Source organism: Pundamilia nyererei, unplaced genomic scaffold (genome assembly GCF_000239375.1).
Source record: "Pundamilia nyererei isolate P.nyererei 1_Seehausen unplaced genomic scaffold, PunNye1.0 scaffold00003, whole genome shotgun sequence".
In the NCBI taxonomy this organism is placed as follows: Eukaryota; Metazoa; Chordata; class Actinopteri; order Cichliformes; family Cichlidae; genus Pundamilia; species Pundamilia nyererei.
Genome location: NW_005187404.1, coordinates 7,562,485 through 7,584,973, shown reverse-complemented (window position 1 = coordinate 7,584,973; position 22,489 = coordinate 7,562,485). Strand labels below are relative to the sequence as shown.

General features: G+C 39.9%; 2 protein-coding genes across 2 annotated transcripts in view; both read left to right on the top strand.

The window, feature by feature from the left end:
- The first annotated feature begins 7,385 nt into the window (after positions 1-7,385).
- LOC102208285 (uromodulin-like 1) lies at positions 7,386-11,771 on the top strand. The gene is made up of 5 exons (XM_013910799.1): positions 7,386-7,698; positions 8,257-8,490; positions 9,591-9,747; positions 10,989-11,118; positions 11,322-11,771. Exons 2-5 carry the CDS (start codon positions 8,309-8,311, stop codon positions 11,507-11,509), a joined length of 657 nt encoding a protein of 218 aa, XP_013766253.1. The 5' UTR covers positions 7,386-7,698; positions 8,257-8,308; the 3' UTR covers positions 11,510-11,771.
- Positions 11,772-18,216: 6,445 nt separating this feature from the next.
- ankk1 (ankyrin repeat and kinase domain containing 1) overlaps positions 18,217-22,489 on the top strand; it is a 7,977-nt gene continuing 3,704 nt past the window's right edge. The window contains exons 1-6 of the mRNA XM_005720941.1: positions 18,217-18,380; positions 19,069-19,351; positions 19,504-19,655; positions 19,993-20,042; positions 20,829-20,984; positions 21,635-21,759. Of these exons, the coding sequence (XP_005720998.1) occupies positions 18,217-18,380; positions 19,069-19,351; positions 19,504-19,655; positions 19,993-20,042; positions 20,829-20,984; positions 21,635-21,759 (930 nt within the window). The remainder of the gene's footprint in view (positions 18,381-19,068; positions 19,352-19,503; positions 19,656-19,992; positions 20,043-20,828; positions 20,985-21,634; positions 21,760-22,489) is intronic.

Below are 22,489 nucleotides of genomic sequence, written 5' to 3'. Positions count from 1 at the left end.
TGTGCTTATTTTTCATGGAGGTATTTCATGTATGAATCACCACATAAGTGCACCCAGTTATACCTTGTTTATCTGTATCTTATATGATTTGAATGCCATTATTTTATAACATCAAATATCTGCTTCTTGTACAGTTGAATAAGCTGTATTGTATTGTTGTATTTTCAAGGATTGATATTGACCAGACAAGGCAACATTAACATGGTGATGGTATTTCTATTGGGAAATTGATTAGAAAAGTGAAATATTAACATGTTTATACTTCTTGAGACCTTTAGATACAGTTTCTGGGTTGTTGTTTTTTTTTTTTTACATTAACATGTAGCATTTTCAGTACAACTAATTGTATTGTTGCCCTATAGTCAGAGTTTCTGATACATATTGTTTAAAATTCCTTATTGAATTCGTTCATCTTCTAACCCATGACCATGTAGTTGTGACTGTAAAGAGGGAGGATTACTGTGAAATCGAATCCACGTATAAATGAACTTCAGAGGACAAAAGCTCCCTGCATGGGATGGCACCATCTGCTAGTAACTGCAAACAGCTGATACCTTCTGCTCAGGTGGATTAAACAGTAATAGGAGCATTTAATCAGCGGGACTGATAAATCGCAAACAAGACAGAACAGAAATGAAAATGCTTCACTGTTTTATACTAGGACTCTTTCTGCTTCCAGGTATGTACTCACAGTTGTGTTTATTTTCTCAGTAAAGTAACTTAACTTAATGGTGAGCCCTGTATACTGCAGATTAATCAATTAATTGGCCAATTTAATAAATTATTTCTATGTTAGATAGAATATGTTTGTTTTTTGCAGTTTGCAGCTATATATAAACTGCATACAGTACACATATATGAGCTGTAAAGTTGTAATACTTAAAATACAATATACTGCTTAAAATGTAAAAAATATTAAAGCAATATTAAAAAATACAGAAATGATTATTTATTTGTTCATCAGAAGAAAATACCAAAATAAAAACAACAAAGAGTAGTCTGCAGAGTAGAGTAAAGATGCCGAAAATAATAAAATAAAATAGCAGCTCTTTGAATAAATTAAAAGAATTTTCCTCACATATATATTTAATTGTGTGTCATGCCTGGTAGATGGATAGATACATAAATGATATTCTGGCTCTTACATTTTAATTTTAAAGTAATTACCTAAATCAGAGGAATACATTCACAAGTTAAGGCGTATTACATTCATAAGACTACTTTGTTTAGCTTTATGATCATGTTTTAATATAATCAATATTAATTGATTTATCTTTCACATCCATTCTATGTGTGACCTGTATGTGTTACCCTGTATTTAAATATATGATGTTATGGTATAGGTTTTTTTTTTTTGCTGTTTCCTCAGTTTGCCGTAGAGTAATAACTCACAATATTAATGTGCAAAGATTAATTCAGTTTGTAAACTGGCTGATATCAGTGCTGCAATTATCAGTGTAAACATCAACCTCAGACATTTTGTATCTTATGCATACATGTACTATAGCAGCAAGGCTCTTTTTCTAACACTATTTTAAACTTCTCAAAATCACCAGCAAGGACAAGTTATATGAGGGCAAGACAACCTCTCCAGTAACTAAAACAGTGATGCTGACTTAAAATGTTTTAACCTCACTCGGTCACTCGGTCTTATTTTGACTACCAGGTGTTTGTACTAATGTGATTTTAAGACTTCAATAGTACTAAACAGTAACACATTTATTTTATTTATTTATTCATTTTTGTGCTATTTTTCATGCTAGGTTTAAGAAACAGAGCCTCTAGGGAGGACATTTGAGTGACATGTTTTGCTTTTGTCTTTGTAGTCAGGGCAGAAAAAGAAGATTTCCAAGGTTACTTCACAGAGCAAACAAAAGGCACAACTGTCACAAAAGATCTGCTTCTGAAAAATGAAAACACAACTGGTCATGGCACAGAAGCAATACCTACAGAGAAGACGCATCAACATACCGCAATGGCATTGACTGCCAAGTTTCCAGAGGCGGTCTTGCTTGACACCAGACTGACAAAACCTTATAAGAAAAGTCTAATCACAAAGGCGTCAGCTTTAATTTCCCTACCAAGCTCAAAGCATTTTGTCTCCAGAAATGGGAATAGCTCTCTCATATTAAAGAGAGAGCCGTCGGCTATGAGGATTGACACTGAATCAGAAAAACTATTGATCTCTAATTATGAAAAGATCTCATCATCTTCTGCGCAATCTGCAATAGAATTAATGATGAATGACACCTCTGACCCAGAGGGCAATTTGACTGCAGATGCAGTGAAAGCCCCTCCTTGGTTTCACACTCTTCTTGATTACAGGAATCAAAGAAACACTAACTCTGTTAAGCTCACATCTGCTGATGGATCCCTGAGACCTCCAGTGCTATATGCATCTCATTCTCGTGTAATTGATAACCTGGATGCAGCACGTAATGACAGCAGTGACAAACAGTCTCAAGGCAAGGACACCACAAACCCGGGAAGAGACCTGTATGGCTTGGGCACAGTGCAATCCATCTTTCAGAATGCTACAGCAGAAGATTCACCGAGAGGAAGCACAATAACAAACTTGTGTTTGACCTGCCTGAAAGATCAAAAGCCAAGCTCCACCGGGAAAGCTGCACTGTCAACTCATGGCTCCCCTGACAACAGTAAACTTACAGCTTCATTAACCAGTTTATATCAACAGTCAGCTCGAGTGCAAGAAGAAATGTTAAACAGAGACGTCAGTCATGCAAACCTCACCAAGCATTCCAGTTTCAGCGAGGGAGGAAGTTTACCTTACGATCAGACTTTCCCTTCTTTTTCCTTCAGTAACACTCAGAGTCATACTCAAAGCGTTTTGAATGATTCCCCAAACCTTTTTTTTTCATCAGCTCCAGAAGCGGTTGCGTTTCACACACGACCTCTTGCTGAGGTGTCGTCAGAAACAAAAGAAGACACCAAGAAGCAATTGAGGCATACCTATCCTAGTGAAGCTTCTGTCAAAGAGAGACCCGTCTCAACATCTACAACATTTTCTCACTCATCAAAATCCTTTTATATTGCAAGGAAACCAGTAGAAAGTGGAGAAAAAGAGCTGTATGAAAAAAAAGTAAGCACTGGGGTCCCGCAGTCAGACCTGATATATTTCAGTAAGAATAACAAAACAGCTTCCCACAGTGTCTCAACAAACTTAAAAAGTTTCATTCAAAGACAGTCTTTGGACATCAGCAGTGGGCCGGTAAGCAATATGCCTGTTATTAGTTCAGCTCCCCACAGCAGTCACATAAGTGTTCTTACAGAGGGTAGTGATCACAGCACTGCATCTCATCCAGCAGTAAGAATGAGCTCGATTGAAGCTCACAGTGCAGCAACACCCTTCAGCGGGAGTAGGCCAACCGCTTTGCCAGTCAAAAATCCTGAGTCTCACTTTCAGACAGGAAGAGTGGATTCTTTGATCTCTCTTCTGAGACTCCAAACACCAGCTAAACCAAGCTTTCAGACCAAAGGACCCATACTGACATTATTACCAAAGGATTCTGCCATAAAGCTTGCATCTGCAACCACAAAGACACACTTGACAGATAAACAAGATCCTCTGACATTTAACGCTGTACACAGCATTGTTAAACATTCTTCTGTTGATCCCCCAGGGCCAATGAATAAACCAGTTATAAGAGAACCACAAACTACAACCACCGCAACAACAGAAGTTTTGCCCAGGAAGTTGTTTCTCTCAGAGTTGAGTCAGGACTTTGGTGATGACATGCCCGTGTTGACACTACCAACACTATCAAGCAAATCTCTTTCTGAGAAACTGACAATAAGTAAATTTTCAGGGACTCAGTCTAAACTCATCCAGGTAGGAACTTATGATGTAGCTAGAGGGAAGAATGTAGCATCAACTCGTCAGTCTTATTCAACATATAGTGGGGATTTAATCAGAGAGTCACTAAGAGATAATGATACAAAATCAAGAGATGAAAATGAACAGGTGTTGTATGCAGTTGTAGAAAATGGGAACAAGACAGAAAACGATGAGGAGATGAACGCAATAATAAAGTTGCAGGAAGGAGAGAAAAACAGGAAAGACACAACTTTGAACTATCAAAGAGAAAAATTTAAAGAGAGCAGAGAAGAAGAACAAGAAAAAATAATCAATACCAGAGCTAAGACAAATCAAAATGTAGACAGGGAAGGGGAAGAAATGGCAGTGCAAACCGCCAACATGAGTAGGGAAAAAGGTGAAATGACCAATGGAGAGGAGGGTGTAACCTTGAGACAAAACCTGGATCAAAGCAAAGGGCAAATCAGTGATGAAGAAGGAGCTGAAAGAGACAGTGTGACTAAAATATATGAAGAGAATTTCCTAAAAGTTGCAGCTGAAAAGCAGAGTGAGTCTTTAAAAAGGGAAGAAGCAGAGGATAGAAGTGAGAAAACGCCAGAGGGGAAAGAAGACAATAAATGTGTTGGGGAAACTGGGAAAAAGGACATGACAAATGTTCCCTTTGGACCCCCTACTAATTCGAAAGAATTTAACAGAGATAAAGAACACGTTGTTGAGAACCTGTCTCCCTGCCCCAGTTTGATTAAACAGCTGGGAACCACTGAGAACAAGGGCATTCATCTGGGAGAAAATGCTACAGCAATTGTGGAAATCACAAATAAATCATTTACCTATAAAGTGACAAAAAATCACAGAACAACAAGTCAGAGCCCCATCCAATCGAAAACAACATCTCTTCCCAAAGAGCCATACACACAGACTAGATCTCATCTCTCTCTCCCCAAGGACGTTTTTCCAAAACATGAAGTTACGTCATCACTCGCTAAAGAAAGTGCCCGGAACGAAGTTGTTGAAGCTACATTTGGACATCACACTTTAAAGTTTGGGGACGTATTAAAGCCATCGGTTTCCCCAAACAGCAGTGCAGCTAAATTCACTCATCCTTTACTAAAGACTATGAGCAATATGTTGTCACTCACCACCCATCGATTGACAACCGCAGCTGGATTCCCGAGAGCTGAGCCCCACTTTACAGTAAATAGTTCTACTCCCAATATGTCAATTATTTACGACATCCCAGATCAGACGCATAAATTTAGTGCTTCAGTTTCAAAGGCCAATTCAATTTTACATACCGCAAATGAGAGCGAGCAAGCAGAATACATTATAGCATCAGTGAATCCCGGTCCACACCAGAAGATGTATAATCACTCATCTACTAGGCCACCCACGGCCACAGCCTTGTCATCCGAGGCCCACATCTCCATAGGCCAGTTGCAGCCTCGCCAAGCGCAGCCTGTCCCTCAGATCAGCGAGTCCTCCTCCTCCCCCTCTTTTGACATGACTTCAGGCCAGCCATGCTCATTTAAACTGTCAGAGCAGACAGCCCATCCAGATGCTCTGCATACCTCTGTTGATGGTAACGAGCAGAGATCTGTGCATACCCTAACGGCATCATCGAGTCCTAAAGCGGAAAACGATCAATTTCCCCATACCAACATGTCACCGCTGCTAAATCTCAGCCTGTTTGGAGGTGACATTTTACCTGGCACCTATAGGCTGACAGGTCTAACCGGATCAGCGGTTAGCCCTGTCTTACTAAACTTACTTAGGGCCAATTCCAACACTCAACATGTGAATGGTGAAAGTGACCGTGTCAAGTCTTTGTTAGGGACTGCTGATGAGACAAATCAAATCAAGGAGAACGATAATGCACGAACAATGGTGACCTTGAAAGTGAAACATTTAGAGCTGGTCACAGAGCAAATATCAGAGATGAGACTTGAAAAGAACAGTTTACCTTTTATTACACCAATGACCGGCAGCAATAAAGATAACATAGATGAACTTAATTCTTTGTCTATAATGCAGGCTGATAAACCAGCAATGAAAATGATTCATGAGAATGACCTGATCAGTGTAAATGGCGAAAATGAAGCAAACAGCACAGTGACAGTTCCCATCAAGTCTGTCATGCTTGCGGTTCATGCTGGGCCCAGGACTGAGCCGGCTATGGACGACAATTTTGTGTATGATTTTGGAACACCTGCCTTTAGCACACATGTGGCACCATCTGGCACCTCTCCAGATGTTGAGTCAGAAGGTTGGCCTGAAATGCCTAAAATCCAGCATGATGATGTGACTAAAATGTCTGTTTCTGATGTGAAGCATCATGCAGAAAAAACACCCGGAATGCAAAACAATTCAGTGCGCAACAGTGCTCTCCCTGCTGCACATATTACTTTCAGAAATGATATCATTATCCTCAGTAAATCCACACACCAGACTGACGACCAGCTAATTACTTCTTCCTTTCAAATGATAACAGCAGTAACTGATGATTCCGTGTCCCTGGCTCCAACTCCTACCATAGGTGGTGTTACTGTGTCCAAAGAAGATCACGAATCACTGCTGATGGCTAGTGAGAGTGTGCCAGTTGTGGAAAACTCATCTCGCGCTGCTGCTGAGCACATAGAGCACTCGAATCGTCATACTGAGTCTTTGTCATTGATAGGGCGTCCCATAACTCCTACTACTGGCAAACCCACCCCTGCTGTGAAAAGACAACACACAACAGAAACACACAGTGCCGAGCTGCCTGAGGATAAAATTTCTGTACGGACTATTGAACAGAGTCAGCATGCTGCTCCTGCTGTATTTGCAATAACACATAATATTAATGACCCAGAGAAGGACATCCAAAGAGACTTGCTGCAGACATCCCACAGAGCTGAAGGTTTGCATGGTCCAACATCTACCATGCTTAGAAAAATGGAATATTCATTAATTAAAGACATCAAAACAGCTCTGACTACAAAGAGTGCTTTTGAAGCCAAACAATCTCTACTTGAGAAAATTTCTGCAGCATATACGCAGGACAGAATAGAGCAGCCTGACAGGCAGACCTCGCATGAAAAGACTTCAATAAGTCAATTGATATCTGGATTTATGGCAGATTCTGCACCAACTACAAGGATCTCGCCCACAGACATTATTAATAAAAGCAGCTGTAGGACTATCGGCTGTGCTCGGTCAACCAAGACGACTGAAACAACAACTGGACCAGGTGAAATTGATCCTAGTCAGAAAATGTATAAAACACAGGGTGCAGTCACAGAAAGAGATCATTTCAGAGACGAGGACACTGCTGGCGCAAAACCAGAAAATGGCAATTGCAGCTCTGACTGTCTTGTAGCTGGAAAGGCTACACCGCAGGCCGCTGACCTTGAATATGCAACGCTTTCAGCATTCATCAGTATCGGTGAATCCGATCGCGCCGTTGATGAAACGATGTCAGAAAAGGCCAGGAGTGTGGCAGCTAAAGCTGTTCATTTGGAGAGGCACTGGACACCTGAGAGGCCCCACTTTGTAAGGAAAACAACACAAAGACGCTTTCACAGAGAGACCTCGAAGGCTCAGGAGGTTCCTGCTAAAGAGGTCACTTTATCTGAACCTGAAGCAGCTCTTCTGCAGACCAAAATAAAGGCTACTGAGCTGACGGTGCTCTCTGAAAAAAACACAAAAACACAATTAAACCGAGGAGCAGGCAATGTCGAGGTACTTGAAGCGCAAAATGCCACCAGGTTAGTGAGTGCCGCGGCTAAAGAAGAGTCTGGGCGCAGCCTTTTACTGCCAGAGTCTGAGTCAGAGCTGCCAAAGCTGAAGCGCAGGGGAAGGACCTCATCACATCTGTATCTCTCTGGGTAATGCTACTATTTATAATTAGTTAACACATACTGGAGATTTTGAATGATTGAAATATTGACTAGAAATGATCCCATGACTTTTACGTTTTTTTTCTTCCTAATTTGTGAAAAGAAGTCAGGAACCACAGTTGGCAAACAGACTAGGATGCCATTTTATTTATTTATTTCTGCAGTCAATGAATGTTTATAGCACAATTAGGAATTTTAGCTGAGCAAAATAACTTAGACATAACTACTACTACCCTTCACAACTGTGAAAACTCTGAGGTGGGAAGAGTTTTCAGAGCTGTATTTGTTCAACCTGAGATACTCATGTGACTGCAAGTCCAAAAGCTGATTTCTATACTAAATCAAAATAGATGTAAACGAATGTCTACATTGATAAATCAATCACAAAATAAGATGTATGTTTATGTGTGTATGTTTAGCAGTAACATAAAGTATGTAATATGCAGTACTTTACACAATAACATTTTTGGTGCCGCCCTTCTTTAAAGATATTTATGATGTAAATATGTTAAGATTCATGTTGCAAATACACCAATTTGTTGGTAGTATAACAGAAGTTTCAGAGGATCTGTGTGGCAGTGGAAACTACACAGCAGAAATGAGTCTTGACCTTGGGAGAGGTGTAGAGCCTGGCGATGCTGTACCTGCCCAGGGGAACCTCAGAGTGGTTATCAACCTAAAGACAAACAACAGTCAGATAAACCTCGGGGTCACCTCCTGTTGCCTGTCTCCAACCATCCAGCCAGACCTTGCAAACTCTACCTGCTGTCTTTTCTCCAGGTAAACAGGAAAGCCGGAAATAAGCGTTTGTGTTCTTTTCCAACTCTCGTGTTTCAGCAATCCCCCACTACAATGAATTGGATAAACTGTCAAGAAAATGGATGGATGGATAGAATTCTGATGTCTTTGATAACATCAGTGTTTGTTGACTTCTTGTAATAAGGTTATTAGGCAGTCTCATTCAAACTTTGGATTAAATATAAGTTTAAATGTTCAATTTTTCCAAATCTCTGACCTGGTGATGGGGGAATAAAATAATTTTAAAAATTCAGGTATCACATTTTTACCAGGTAACACTTATCCACACGGCCCAGGGTTGTTATTATACGTAGGGCTAGACTGTCACTGCTTAAAAGAATGTTTATTTTTATTTATTTATTTATTTTTACCAGATAAACAGTTTTACTATAACTTACATCAATCCAGGAAGCTGCAGGTCCATTTCTAAGAGTTAAATATTCTAGATAAAAAGAAGGCTGTTGTAGGTTGATGGTGTTATCTCTCTGAGCCAGGATCAGTCAGATAGATGGAAATTGGGTGCACTCCACACATATGGAGAAGCAGCAATATACTGTAAATAGACAACCTGTAAAATATCAAAGTCTGAGTGACTGTTAAACTTAAAAAAATGTTTACATCAGTGATATGCAGTTTTTTTTTCAAATGTATTTCTCCTGAGTGAAATGAAGAAAAAAAACAGTAAATCATTTTAAATTACCTTGAAATAATAACCTCAATAACTCCTAAAGAGCTGAGGAAACGCTTAAAAAATCAGCACACTGGTGAATATATTCTGGACGCTAAATCAGAATTTATAGCAAAACTTATTAACATTACATACCACAACTACCAATCTTACAACACCCTAAAACAAAAACTGACATTTACCTAATATGATTTATTGTTTTTTTAAGTGTTCAGCTCAGTCCAAACCAAAATATTGACACAAAAAGGGTGCACTGTTTATTGATTACTGCAGCTTCCATGGCATGTGGCAGGATTTTCTCACTTTAACCGCTTTTCCTTAAACATTCCACTATTTCTTTTAAAGAAAAAAAAATCCACTAAGGTTATACTCTGCATTTGTTTTGGTGCCTCAGGTTAGCAGCAGAACCAGCAGGGATCACACTACTGCCCACTGCCTTGTCAACGAGTGCCAGCTTCACCATCAGTCTCTTCCAAATGATTAATTACTCAGTAGTGTACCTACACTGCGATCTGAGTGTCTGCCTGAGGAACCACTCTGACTGTGAAAGGGTAAGATTGCAGTGGGTGCACAGCGTAATGATGTGAGAGAATGAAAGAGCAAGCGACTGAAGGTAATTTAAATTTTGTGACACGGAAAACATGGAGACAGACTAGAAGTGAGCGGGCTCCTTTAAATTGGTTGGGTACAAGAGCAAAGAGAGACGGTAAATGAAAATTATTTGAAAGCATAGGCATACATAATTTTTCAGAATCAAAGTTAAAAGAATCCTTTGGTACAACTAATGCAACATGCCATTGCTAATACTAATAAGTATTTTATACATCTCACTCTTTAGCAAGATTACAAAGACCGGAGTCAAACCCCAGGAATCAAACACACAGCCTGGAACCCTGGTCACGTGATTATAGACACACTATAGGTTAGATGAGGTCTTCACAAAGTTAGAGAATAGCACTAGACAAGCAGCTCTAATACCAACCCCTGTATCCTGCTGTTTTGGGAATGAGGGCTCTGAGTTAATGAGAAAAGGGGAATCATCTGACAAGTGCATGTTAGAGGGCGGAGGTGAAAGAGAGGAAAAACTCCAGAGACTCATTTTGATGTCTGGCTTTGAAGAGCACTTCCACAGCTCCCACAGCAGCTGTGATTCTAGTATTGCTAAGTTCTCAGCCATTTTTCTTTTGTTTTTTCCTGTTACAGTGGTCATGTAAAACAGTGGGGATATATGATAGACGATAAAAGCTCCATCTTATAGAGCAGTAAAACACTTTGAGAGTTTGAGCTTTGACACAAATTGTACTGCATTATCTGCAACTTTCTTTGTCCACATCTATTGCTCCTTTCCCCCCTCTTGTTGTGACAAATTGTGTTTCTTGTATATGCAGCTCAAACTGGGTTTTTGCAATGCAATGTATAGCTACAGAAAAGCTATACATTGCATTGCAAAAACCCAGTTTGAGCTGCTCTAAATCAGAATGGGATGCCTAGATTAAATGAAAGCTGTTCCTTACAAGCTCAAATCCATATTTGCAGCTCTTTATTTGAAATAAATACTTCTGCTCATGCTCTTTTTGTTCAACTAAAAAAAAAACTGGCAGGAAAGAAATCAGGTTTTTCCAAAATATTTATCAGAGGAGTGATTTGTTTGTGTTGGTTTCATGCACATTTCTTTCTGTTTGTCATCACAGACAGAAAGAACAACCATCCATCACCCAAACAGATAATAACCTGTTAGCTATTTCACCAATTTCCAAACTTCATTGTTTCATATCTCCTCGTCTTTTTGTAGCAGTGCCTTCAGAAGAGGCGTGCACTTCCCTCAGAGGGCTCGCAAACTTTTGCCACCAATCTGAAAAATCGCATATCCTTTGGACCCATGTTGAAACAAGTGAAGAACTCTACCTTTCCAGAGGAGATAGGTAATTATTAGCTGGTCCTTACACAAAAATGATGATCTGAGATAACAGAGCATGCACGGCAGATGATGTGACAGGAAATTAGATATTCTCCTCATGAGTGCGTCATATAAAGCTACACGATGAAAGTAAAAGAGATTAGGGAACACTGCACAAACAAGTCATGGCTGTGACTTTTACGGTCTGTTTGTTTGTGTTTTTATCAGAACCATCAGAACTGGACTTGGCTCTGGTCATAGTCAGCCTGGTGGTTGGCTCCTCGCTTGTCACAGTGATGCTGCTGCTGGTGTGGCTGGCCTACCGTAAACGGGGTGACTGGCTGCTCCGCTCGGCGGCTCCGCCACGCGCCTGCTGCGGCTGTCTTCACCCAGGAGGTGACTTGATCCTTCCGTGACCAAGGAGAGGGACCGTCGCCTTTTACACTGATCAAGTCTTTACCAAAATAGCTGCAGACAATTACATTAGTCAACAGACAGTGGAGCAGTCAATCATATTAACCACAGAGCAGAGGCGGCCAGCTGCATCGGCTGGTATAGGCTAGACTACACAATGAGGAGCAATCCAATTCACACCGCCTTTCGCAGGTGACACAGCTGTTGCAGTCTAATTTTGTACTTAACCATGAGCAGTCGATTATCATTCACAAATAAAAAAAAACAAACACCTTGAGCCCTTTGTTTTATCCCCAGGGGCAAGAAATCAGCATGCTTTGTTTCCCACTTTGAGAATAATGGCTTGTGAATAACTGTTTCATACACGATAATGTATGCATTTGTGTCTTGTTACCTATATCGAGTCTTTGTGGTAGAAGCTCATTTATTATTGCAAGAGAACATACAACAGCCCTGAAATGTTGCTTCTGTATCTATACACTGTAATATGATGTGGCTAATAATATGAAATAGTGGGAAAAAATATCAGAATATGTATCAGTGCTGATTTACTTTTAATCTGTGTCTAAAGAAGAATTTTTTCCTGATCTCAATCTCTAATCTGAATCCTTAATAAGTACAATGAAGCAAAATACAAATGGGAAAATCCTTTCTAGCAGTATTCCTAACATAATATTCCATGATCCATTTTATGTGCACCAGTAAAGTTTTTTTGGGGAACATTGTTAGCGCTGTTTCTTTCTCTTTCCTCATTTTGAATGTAGGTGCACTGCTGTGCAGGGAGTTCAACACTGACTTCCAATGAAGGATGATGACCTTCAGGGTTTTTAGTGGGAGCAAAAACAGACACAAAATTCAGGGGCAGTATTTGAATGATAAGATTCCATCAGCATAGAGTTCAGCTCAAGGTGTTCAAGACTCCCTCCCTCTGCGCAGACCGGTACCAGTCCGAGGCCCGGGGGTTGGGGACCGCTGGTTTATAGGAGAATCTAAAACTGTGCACTTTTTTTTTGTATTTCTATCTATTAACATTCTCAGTGTTGCTGTTAAAAGTATAAACTCAGACTTCATAGTTATAGAAATCTAAAATTTCTCTAACTTGTATTCATAAACATTGCAAGGTGCCCAGAACACAGTGTCTTGAATGACGTTTTATCTGATGTCTGGATTTCCTGGCATTAATGGAAGCCCTCACTGCTGCTAAATATGTCAGTCAGACTTCAGGAAAAATACGATGGTAATCTCCCTGTGACCATGACATGACCTATGTCATGTTGCAACTATGCCACTATTTGTGGACAAAATATAAATTTCCAATTCTGATCTATGAAGATCTGATTTGACGGATTCAGTGTAAAAGTTAATGGGAATATCTGTTTCATGTGTGACGCACATGAAACAGGGGAGGCAGCTAGGTGAGTGTCCGAGAGAGTCAAGGAGTGAGTAGCCAAGATGTACAACATTTTTCCTGTCCGGAGGATTGTTGCAGGCAGGAGAGCAGACAAGTAAGAAACATGAAGACTGAGTTGACCAGCACTGGAAGACATGGTGAGAGACAGGTGAGTATTGAACCTAGAGCGTGGATACTGAAGATGCAGGGAGAAAATCATGTTAAAATAACATGAGGAGGAACATGAACATTAAGCAATATTATATGAGCTGATTTCCCACCGTGAGGTAGCAGACCATCTGGCGAAGAGTGGAGGCTAGAGCTGGTCTTCAAATCCTGATTGATGATGATGATGATCATAATGATAATTATAATAAGTCCCTCCCTGCTACATTTAGTGTTTGTGCTTTGTCATCTCCTTTCTGGAGCCTGTCCTATAAATCTGAATCGCAACCTACCTGAAGAATATTTCAAACACCTCCAGCTACTCTCGCCTGCTTCAATCAGTCACTTCCTTTCCTTGGATAGAAATGGATTTACCTGCTTTCCACCTGCCTGAACACCATTCCCTGCACCCCTGGTCTGATTTGGATTTTGGCCTACCAGCCGTGAACATCTCTGGAAACTTTATTCATAAGACCAAAAAGAAGATAGTGGAACTTAATTAAAGAAGTCTGCAATGTCTTGTTCAATTGATCTTGGCTGCTGTTAACACTTTCTCTCTTCTTCTGGCAGGGCTCCTGGTCGCGTCCCTGATAAACCATCCTCCCCAGCCAATTACCAGCTGCCCCTAAATATTAACCAGCCTGCTCCTTGAGTCCATTTTAAGCCAAAATATGACACATTGGCGAAGACAACAACTCCTGTGCTTCCACTTTCATGCACTAGCAGACATGTTTTTAACTAATGGTATCAGAATTTACATAATATACCTTTAAATCAAAGTCCAAACAATAAGTAAATTATATGTTACTTTGCGTGTGCCTAGGCCAGTGATTCCCACAGTGTGGGGTGGGCACTGCTGGTGAAGTTACTGCAGGTAAGCCACAGTAATTCAGTTTGAAATTACTCACATGTGTAGAGTTAGAGGTGTATAAACATTTATTTATTAATGTAAAATGTGAATTAAAACTGGTATTAGGAGATGGTCAGTTTGTGATATTAACCTGACCAGAATGTGCTGCTTTTAAATGGATGTTAGGGTCAGGTGGGTCACTTTGAATATGACTGGGTAGCATTACGAAAAACATAGTCAACAGCCTGTGTTATTCATGTTTTTTGAATACAATTTTCCAAAATATACATCACTTTCTTTTTTTAGGTGAGCTCCATGGGATTTTCTCAGGTTTTAAGTAGGCCACAGCACAGTGTGCAGAATGACTCTTGACTTTGGCTGATCTAGGCAAATCGACCCTGCTTTATATTATATGGGATTTAAATTTGAAACACTACTAAATTACTGCACCCTCAGATTTTGAACCACTACACAAAGGATAAATAATTATTTCACAGTTTTTCAGTCTGACTCTTTTTTGGTAACCATTATATTATTCCTTTTTTTTTTTTTTTAACATTGTGACAATATTTATTATTCTGTAGAAATAAATAATGAGTAAAAAATGATGCTCTTGAGAGGCCCAGCAATGTTCTAGTCCAGTGGTGGCGTCTGTGTTCACAGAATATTAATAAGAAATGCTGGAGTTAAGCTTGTTAGCCATTAGAGGACGAAAACCCTTTAGCTCTAACCAGTCAGCTTACCGGGTGTGGTGGAGCTTGCTAATGCCATTGGCTGAGCTAAAGATGTGGGTTCCATCAATGAAGACAGACTTCCACCCTCAGGTAGCCTATCTGAAATCTTATCACGGATGCCTGCTTTACACTAGAACATCAATCCATGAGTCTCTCCTAAATAATAGTGCTAGTTAGTGAGGCATGACGCTGTGGCTGTCAGTGAATGTTAAATTCATTTATTATTGCACCCGTCTCTGTAGGATGAATGAAAGTGATTGGGTAGTTAGGGCTTGAGTTGAGGGGTTGACACTTTAGCCATCTGCAGAATAAAAAAAATATATCTAAGCAGGGCATATTTTATGCCTGTGATGAAAACAGCCTTTCTGGTCTTTGTGGAAGAAGATATGCTGTCAAAATAAAACAAATGTGACCTTGTATTAAGTGAAGATCTTTCATATCATTAAATTATTAATTCTGCTCATGTCTTCCTATATATGAGTGCAACGGCATTCACAGCTCACCACAATGCCCTTTGATAGTGCTCTGCAGAAATAATGAATCTATAATCTTGTAAAGCCTCACAATAATATAGTTAGAGATTATCCCATTTTGGGCTTTGCAAAATAAACATATAATCAATAGGACATGTCTAAATGAATGTGACCCTGTAGATGTGTTCCACATGCGCTCTGCATCCCTGCAGGGAGAGCTGACAGATTTAAAAGGAGCCGGGAAGGGAAAATCCTTTAGAAGTAGAATTATTAGCCAAAAAATTCTAACCATGTCTCACAAATGAAAGCCTGAACAAAAAGCTAGCTCAGAGGATGAAATGACAGCAGAATGCTGGGCTGTGGTTGGTCTCTCATAAGATGTGCCTTATGCATAGAGAACCTGATGAATCACATTTATATGTGTTGTGTAAAAAGTAAGACAAAAACACACACAATAAGAGATAGACTTCACAGAGAGAGTTGCAGACAACTGGGAATTTTTGCTGGACTTTTGCTCTCAAGGGAACCATATTTATTCTAAATTTGCTGTATGGGAATCAAGAAACCCAAGGGAGACGGCCCAAATGAGTACCAAAGCTACCAGGGACCCACAGGAATCATTTATATATGTGTGTGTGTGTCTATAAATGTATGTGGGAGTTCATCACTATAGTTAACATCGCAACAAAACCTCATGTCCCAAGATAAATTTAGCTCTAAAGGGGGTTGAATGGTGGTGGAGTATAACTGAATGAGCCTATAAACCAGAACAGCAGGTGGGAATAGAAGAGAAGGTAGAGGATGTCTTTGTTTTCTCATCTTCCTGAATGAGCTTTCTATTACCGTAATCCTTTTGCATAAGCCGGGCAGTTTAATCTTTTCTCTTAAAGAAAAGCCCGCTTTAATGATGCAGAAAGATGGAAATACATAATTAGAAAATGTAAGGCTCCCAATCCTTCACGATAAATGTTGTGAAAGATTGGGAGAGGAAATGGGTTTACAGATAATAGTGCCTGTGCACTATTATCACATGCTGCTAAATTTACAATTCATTATTAAGGATTATTGATACATTTGGAATATGCTAAATTAACTCTATGACCAGCTCCATAGAATGAAGCAATGCTGTGCCTCGTTCCAGCCTTAACGAAGATAGAGGCACAATGTAATTGAAATGATGTCCTTCTTCTTGTATGCAGAAAACAATAAGACTCTACCAGGTCAAAGTCTTTTCTTATTTCATTTTCTCTGCATCTCTGTGTCTTAAACTGTGGCAGGAAAACCAGCTAGGCTGAGGGTAAGGTGTAGGTAAAACGATGATCTTGATTGTTTTGTGGTAGTGGATGCTTACACATAATGAATGCTCAAAGATTTCTAAAGTTATTCAGTCAATTTTCCACACAGTTTCAGGTAAACTTTAAATGAGAAACACATCATGTTCTTCTGACTATGACTGTTTTCAAACTTTTTATATCATTTCTTATTTTGGCAGTCACTTTGTGTCCTCTACTTGAAGTTCATACAAAGACAAGGTGTTTGCTAATGTGTTTGCACACCGTCTTTGATTTCACATCTAATCTCAGAGAAACCAGCTGGCGTGCAGTTCAGTGCCCAACACATTAAAAAACAAATGAATAACTAAAAAATAAGTGCAAGAACAAAGAATAAGCTTTAAAAAAAAGAGAGTAGAGCTTTGTGACAAAACGTCGCCTACTAGATGAGTTAGATGAGATTTTCCAGGTGCTGGGCCACCACATGCTGCCGAAACAGCTCCAGGGTCAGTGTGTGTCAAAATGATTGTTCAAATCTTTGGAGCTCTGCAGGAACAATGAATAACATTTTTTGAAAACACATTCCCTCAATTAGTCTTTTTATGGTGGCAGTACAGAGCACTGTCTAGTATGTCTATGACGACAAACTTTTCATAGCTATCGCAGCTATTCAATCAATGCCGTACATCATATGGATGGAGGCATCATCAATTTGAAGAGAACACTCCCATCAACATTGTCTGAGTTGCAGTTGCATTGAGCCTCCCTGCTAAGGGGAAAAATTGAGTCAAACCATTCCCAAGGCAAAGCAGAGCCACCAGATTACATTACTGTAGGGGGTTCTGATGGGTTATTGATCTTAAAAACTGATTGTAGTACTCAGGTGTGGTTTTGGCTCAGATTTTAGGAGGACAGGTGGAGCGTGAGATTCAGGCTGAGTGGCAGAGCTGTTGAATATCGTCTAATCAGTGTCTCTTATGCAACAGTGGACTGGGACCTGCAGACGCCTTGGAAGCACTGATGTCTGAGCAACCTGACACACAGGCACACAGGCATAAGAACACCAGTGCAGGAGAGTGAACTCTAAATAAAAGCACAAGCAAGCAGAATGTGAAAGCTTTCTGTGTGTGTGTGTGTGTGTGTGTGTGTGTGTGTGTGTGTGTGCAAATGTGTGTGTGTGTGTTAATAATGGGCATATCCTTCAACTCAGATTGCAACTGAGCCATTCAACTATATGTGTCAGTGGTGTGCCTTGTTAAAGTGAATGGATCATGAGCCAGTAAGGTTACTGTGATCAGCCATAATAATAAAACCACCTCTTTGACCCGCAGGTCCCCCAGCAGACCACTGCAGTGATGTGTTCAGTCTCATTCACCTTACTTCTGGTGGTTTTAGTGTTTTGACAGACACACTAAACAGAATGGTATAACATGAGTGCACTGGCATGTAAAAATTATCGCAACTTGGCATCAGAGGAGAAAGAAAAAGTTCTTTCACTATTGACCGAAAGCAATGACGGCATTCTCGGCTGCTAAAAACAAGCTTTGCAGCATTGCAGAGCAAACAAGTTCTACAACTCAGCTCAGCTCCGCCCACAGATCTGGAATGTAGTTTAGTTTGGATGTCACTCCTCGTAACTTCCACACAGCTAGCTCCACTTATTTTAAAGTGTGTCTGTGTTCTTGGGCTTTTTCTCTCCCTGTGTGAGACACAAGCTCCTGCGGTGCTGCTCATCAATGTTGATCTGGAAGATAAACCCTGTTGATGTGAAGGATTAGAGACTGAGATTGTTTTGAGGGGTTGTGTGAGAGAGGAGCTTTGCACTCATGGATCGCCTTGACCGAGCTCCTGGGCAGTTCAGGAACTTCCAGAAGGATGATTTTGAGGCTGACTGGATCAAGGTGGCTAAATGCAAATCTGGTGAGGTGTACCAGGTCAAGGTCAAGCTCTGGCGGGAAAACTGTGCGTTGAAAACGTTTGACACAACCTTGTGTGGAAACAACTTTTACAGGTGGGAACTAAGTTATATTTGTTAGAATACTTTGAAGAATATTGGGTCTATAGAAAGGAAAGGCCCACAGCTTATCGTTTAATTAGCATTTGTGATGCCAGGATATCTTATTGTAATATGACAAAGCTTTCAACGAATCCCACCCCACTATATTATGGCACCACGCACTCTCTGAAGGCCTAAATTAACACCATCACAGGCAACAGGGAGCACTTAGACTTGGCAGTAGGAGTGTAACGGCTGTACAGAACAATGCAATGTGAAACACCACGTGGACTTGTTACAACACAGCTATGATTAATCACACACATTTCTGCTCCTCTGAACCAGACATGACAACTGATTGGTGAATATGTATTAGTTAAACATTAACCAACTACAGAATTAACATGGCTTAAGCCAAGAGATTCATCACTACCTATTCTAAAAAAGGTAAACAGTATATTGTCCAAGGCAAATATCAGTGAACTGGAACTAATTCAAGATTAAACTAACATTTGGTAATGCTTATTGGACTCGGACTTCATCTTGAATTGTACAAAAACTATTGGATTCATTGTATCCATCGCTCTCACCACATCTACTTTTGATGTTTTTCACAGAAAACATTTCCAGTGGTCAAAGTTCAAAATTCGAATAAAATCACAGCCTTTTTTTTCTATTCCAGGAAAATAATAGAGGAGGTGTCCAGCATAGCCAAATTGAAATTCAAGTACATAATTCCCATATATGGCATGTGCAGTGAAGTGACTGCACTTGTGATGGAGTACATGAGTAATGGGTCCCTGAACAATCTTCTAACCAGTCACAGTTTGATGTGGCCGAAGAAGTTTCAGATGATTCATGAGACCTCCTTGGGCATGAATTTCCTTCACAGCATGAAACCTCCACTACTCCATCTTAACCTGAAGACTTCCAATATCCTTGTGGACGATCATCTCCACATCAAGGTCAGTAAACTTCTGGAAACTTAAAATGAACTCCTGGCTTATTCTGAGCTCTGCAGAGCGCTCTATGATAATTCGATAACATTGTCTTATTCTTGTTTTTGTGTGTGTGTGTGTGTGTGTGTGTGTGTGTGTGTGTGGTTTTTTTCACTAAGATTTCAGATTTTGGTTTAATCCACTGGGAGGAGGGCATGAACAAGACCTTGTTCATGGAGCGTCTGGCTGCTAGAGGGAACATAAGTTACATTCCTCCAGAGACCTTCACTCACTCCCCCGATCCTCCAGGAACTACCTTTGATGTTTACAGGTGACTTGCCAAGGGTGTTTTTGAAATTGCACCATCAGAATCACAGCTTTTTTTCTGATTCAGCGCACAGTTCACACTTCACACAGTGTAACCTTGCTGTACAATATATATACTTTAATCTTTCAGAAGTCAGAGGGACATATTAGATGTATATCACTCACTCGATTTTGCACTTTTATTTATTTATTTTTCATTGCTGAAAAGCTTTTCATTGAACAAAAAAGAGCTTTCAATGCCTTTTATGTGTGAGGAGGACATCCACAAAGTTCAATGAATACACAGTATGCCAAAATGAGAACGCCAGGACTGAAGTGCTTCCTTCTGCTTTGATTTGCAGCTTTGGAATTGTGATGTGGGAAATTCTGACACAACAGAAACCGTATGCAGGTAGGAAATTATTCATTTGAAATGAATCCCATCTTCATTCCATGATTAATAGGCGTTTCTTTAGAAAGGAATTATGTAACACTGCATAAACATGAAGGGATTTCATTTCAGTGTTTTTAGAAATAGTTTTTAAATGATGTGAATAACATTGTGAAACATATGAAACAAAACTCGCAGAAGCTTTAAAACATGTCACCAAAATGTGCTTTGGGGTAAACTGGCTTAATTAGTACTCATGATTCCATTATTAGACATTTCCTTCTGAGAAAAAAATTGTCTGTGAAGATTTTGAAGTGGCAAGTCAGACGAGTTAGAAAAGCCAGATGTCTTCCTACAGAATTAGATCAACTTTATACTGCTTTCAAAGTAAAGTCAAAGCCAAGAGGTTGTTATCTTAACTTGGCATATCGACAGTAACTGTCTGTAAGCTTAGTATGGTAATGACGCACAAACCCACAAACACGTTAAAAGCACAATGATTCATTTGGTATGTCTAGACCAATACCACATTGATAATAAGCCACTAAGGATTCATAACCACAATGTTTTAGAGAAAAATAATCGGATTTTGAGGTTAAAAGTGTGGCTATTTTTATGTGAGAACTTAAACATTAGAGGGATAATCAGAGGAATCATTTGTAGAAGAAGAAAATTACACTCTCCCAAATGAATACTTTGGCTCAGTGCCCTACACACACTTTGAAAAAAGCCATCAAACAAGTAGGTTCACTTTGCTCCATTCACTGCTTACTGCATGTGCTCATCTACATCTAAATCTGGATGCAGGTTGCAGTGTGACCACAGTGCTCTTACAGGTGTCGCAGGGGAAGAGGCCCTGTGTGACTATGATACCCGATCAGAGGCCTCCTGAGTGTGAACAGATGATCAGCATCATGAAGCAGTGCTGGGACGATGATCACAGGAAGAGGTCACCGTTTTCAGGTGCGGCAAAAGGATGCTTTTGGGCTTTTTCTTATGAATTTAAATGTTTTAAATGTAAAACTTGTTGGAGAGGGCAGTCCAGGTTACTAGCCAGACGTGGAACAAGATTTAGAGATATCCTGCACTACGTGCAGTTTTGCATTCGAGCATCTAGAGCAGAGCCACAGCAATCAGATTTTAATAAGATTACTAGTGCACATCAGTTTCATCAGACCAGTGTTTGAACTTGCATAAACAACAAATAGTCAAGTTGTTCCTTTCAGCTTTGCAAGTAATTTTAAAGTCAAAAGTCAATGATGTGCTCCCAGGGAACACATTATAATACTTCAGTGAAATACATACATTCAAATGAGGTTTTCATCATTTACATAATAAGAAGCAGGGTCACCATTGTTTAAAGAAACACTCATGACTTGAGAAGTCATGCTGATGAATACAAATCACCTCCATGTTTATTCATAAACTGCACCTTGTCCAATTTGTCGTGTTCGCAAATCTCTCCACAATTAGTACCGTATCTATGTAATAATTCTCCTGCGATTCCTGGATGACCATTCATGCTGTAGAGGGGCAGTCCTCACTGGGTTTTGGTGACTACATTAACTTGAACAGGCCAATTCAAAGATTTTCTTTCTGCTGTTTGTGTGCAGACTTTGTGAAGCAAACGGAGGCTTTGAGCGAAGTCTTTAAGGTCCCGGGACCAATTCACAGTGGCAAAAATGGAGATGCGGATCAGAAAGCAAATTATCCCTGGCTGTTCTCATCAGTGAAAAAGGTTTGTTTGACTCCACTCTTTAGACTCCACTCTAGTTGCTCTGTTGTATGCACTGTATCTACTCCAGCTTTGAGGGCAGATTAGTGGTATTATAGTGAGCTTGACTATAATGTTCACTAGCGTTCGCTAATTAGCACAATGTACATCTGGGGCCGATTAAAATGTCAATTGTGTTACACCAAATGAAAAGTCAGGGGAGTCAAGGGAGCCAGTTTTAGTAGGATTTGCCCTCAAAGCCAGTTGCTTTCAAGTGTTTTCTGCCACCACCGGCTCCTTCAAAAGCAAAAAAACAACAACAACAACAACAACAACAACAAAATCGATCATAAGATTAACCAACAGAGTTAGTGGAGAACGCATCCAGCAGCCACCTCAACTGTGGTTAAAAATCCTACAAACTAATTTGGGTCATTAAAAAACAACAACTGCCAAAATGAAAACCACCATTCTCTAAACTGACACGTTACTAACACTTGAAAGGGCTATCTTTGATGACCTCTAACCCACTCACCCACCTGCCCCCATGACCCTAAACTGGATAAGAGGTTAAAATGGCTGGAAAAAATATGGACGCTTCATGGCAGTCAGTCTAGTAACCTACAGATTATTTCAAAAGTATAAAAGTCATGGTAGTACTGAATGGAAATTTAAAACGATTTTTCTAGCTTAGGGTAGGTCTCAGTCCCCTCTTTGAAGTTCTGTACAAATTTTCAAGGCATGAAATAGCGTG

Coding starts and splice junctions, on each gene's coding strand:
- LOC102208285 (XM_013910799.1), top strand. CDS start 8,309: ATGAGTCTTGACCTTGGGAGAGGTGTAGAGCCTGGCGATGCTGTACCT. Junction 9,748..10,988: donor ACCACTCTGACTGTGAAAGG/GTAAGATTGCAG, acceptor GTCTTTTTGTAG/CAGTGCCTTCAGAAGAGGCG. Junction 11,119..11,321: donor TACCTTTCCAGAGGAGATAG/GTAATTATTAGC, acceptor TGTTTTTATCAG/AACCATCAGAACTGGACTTG.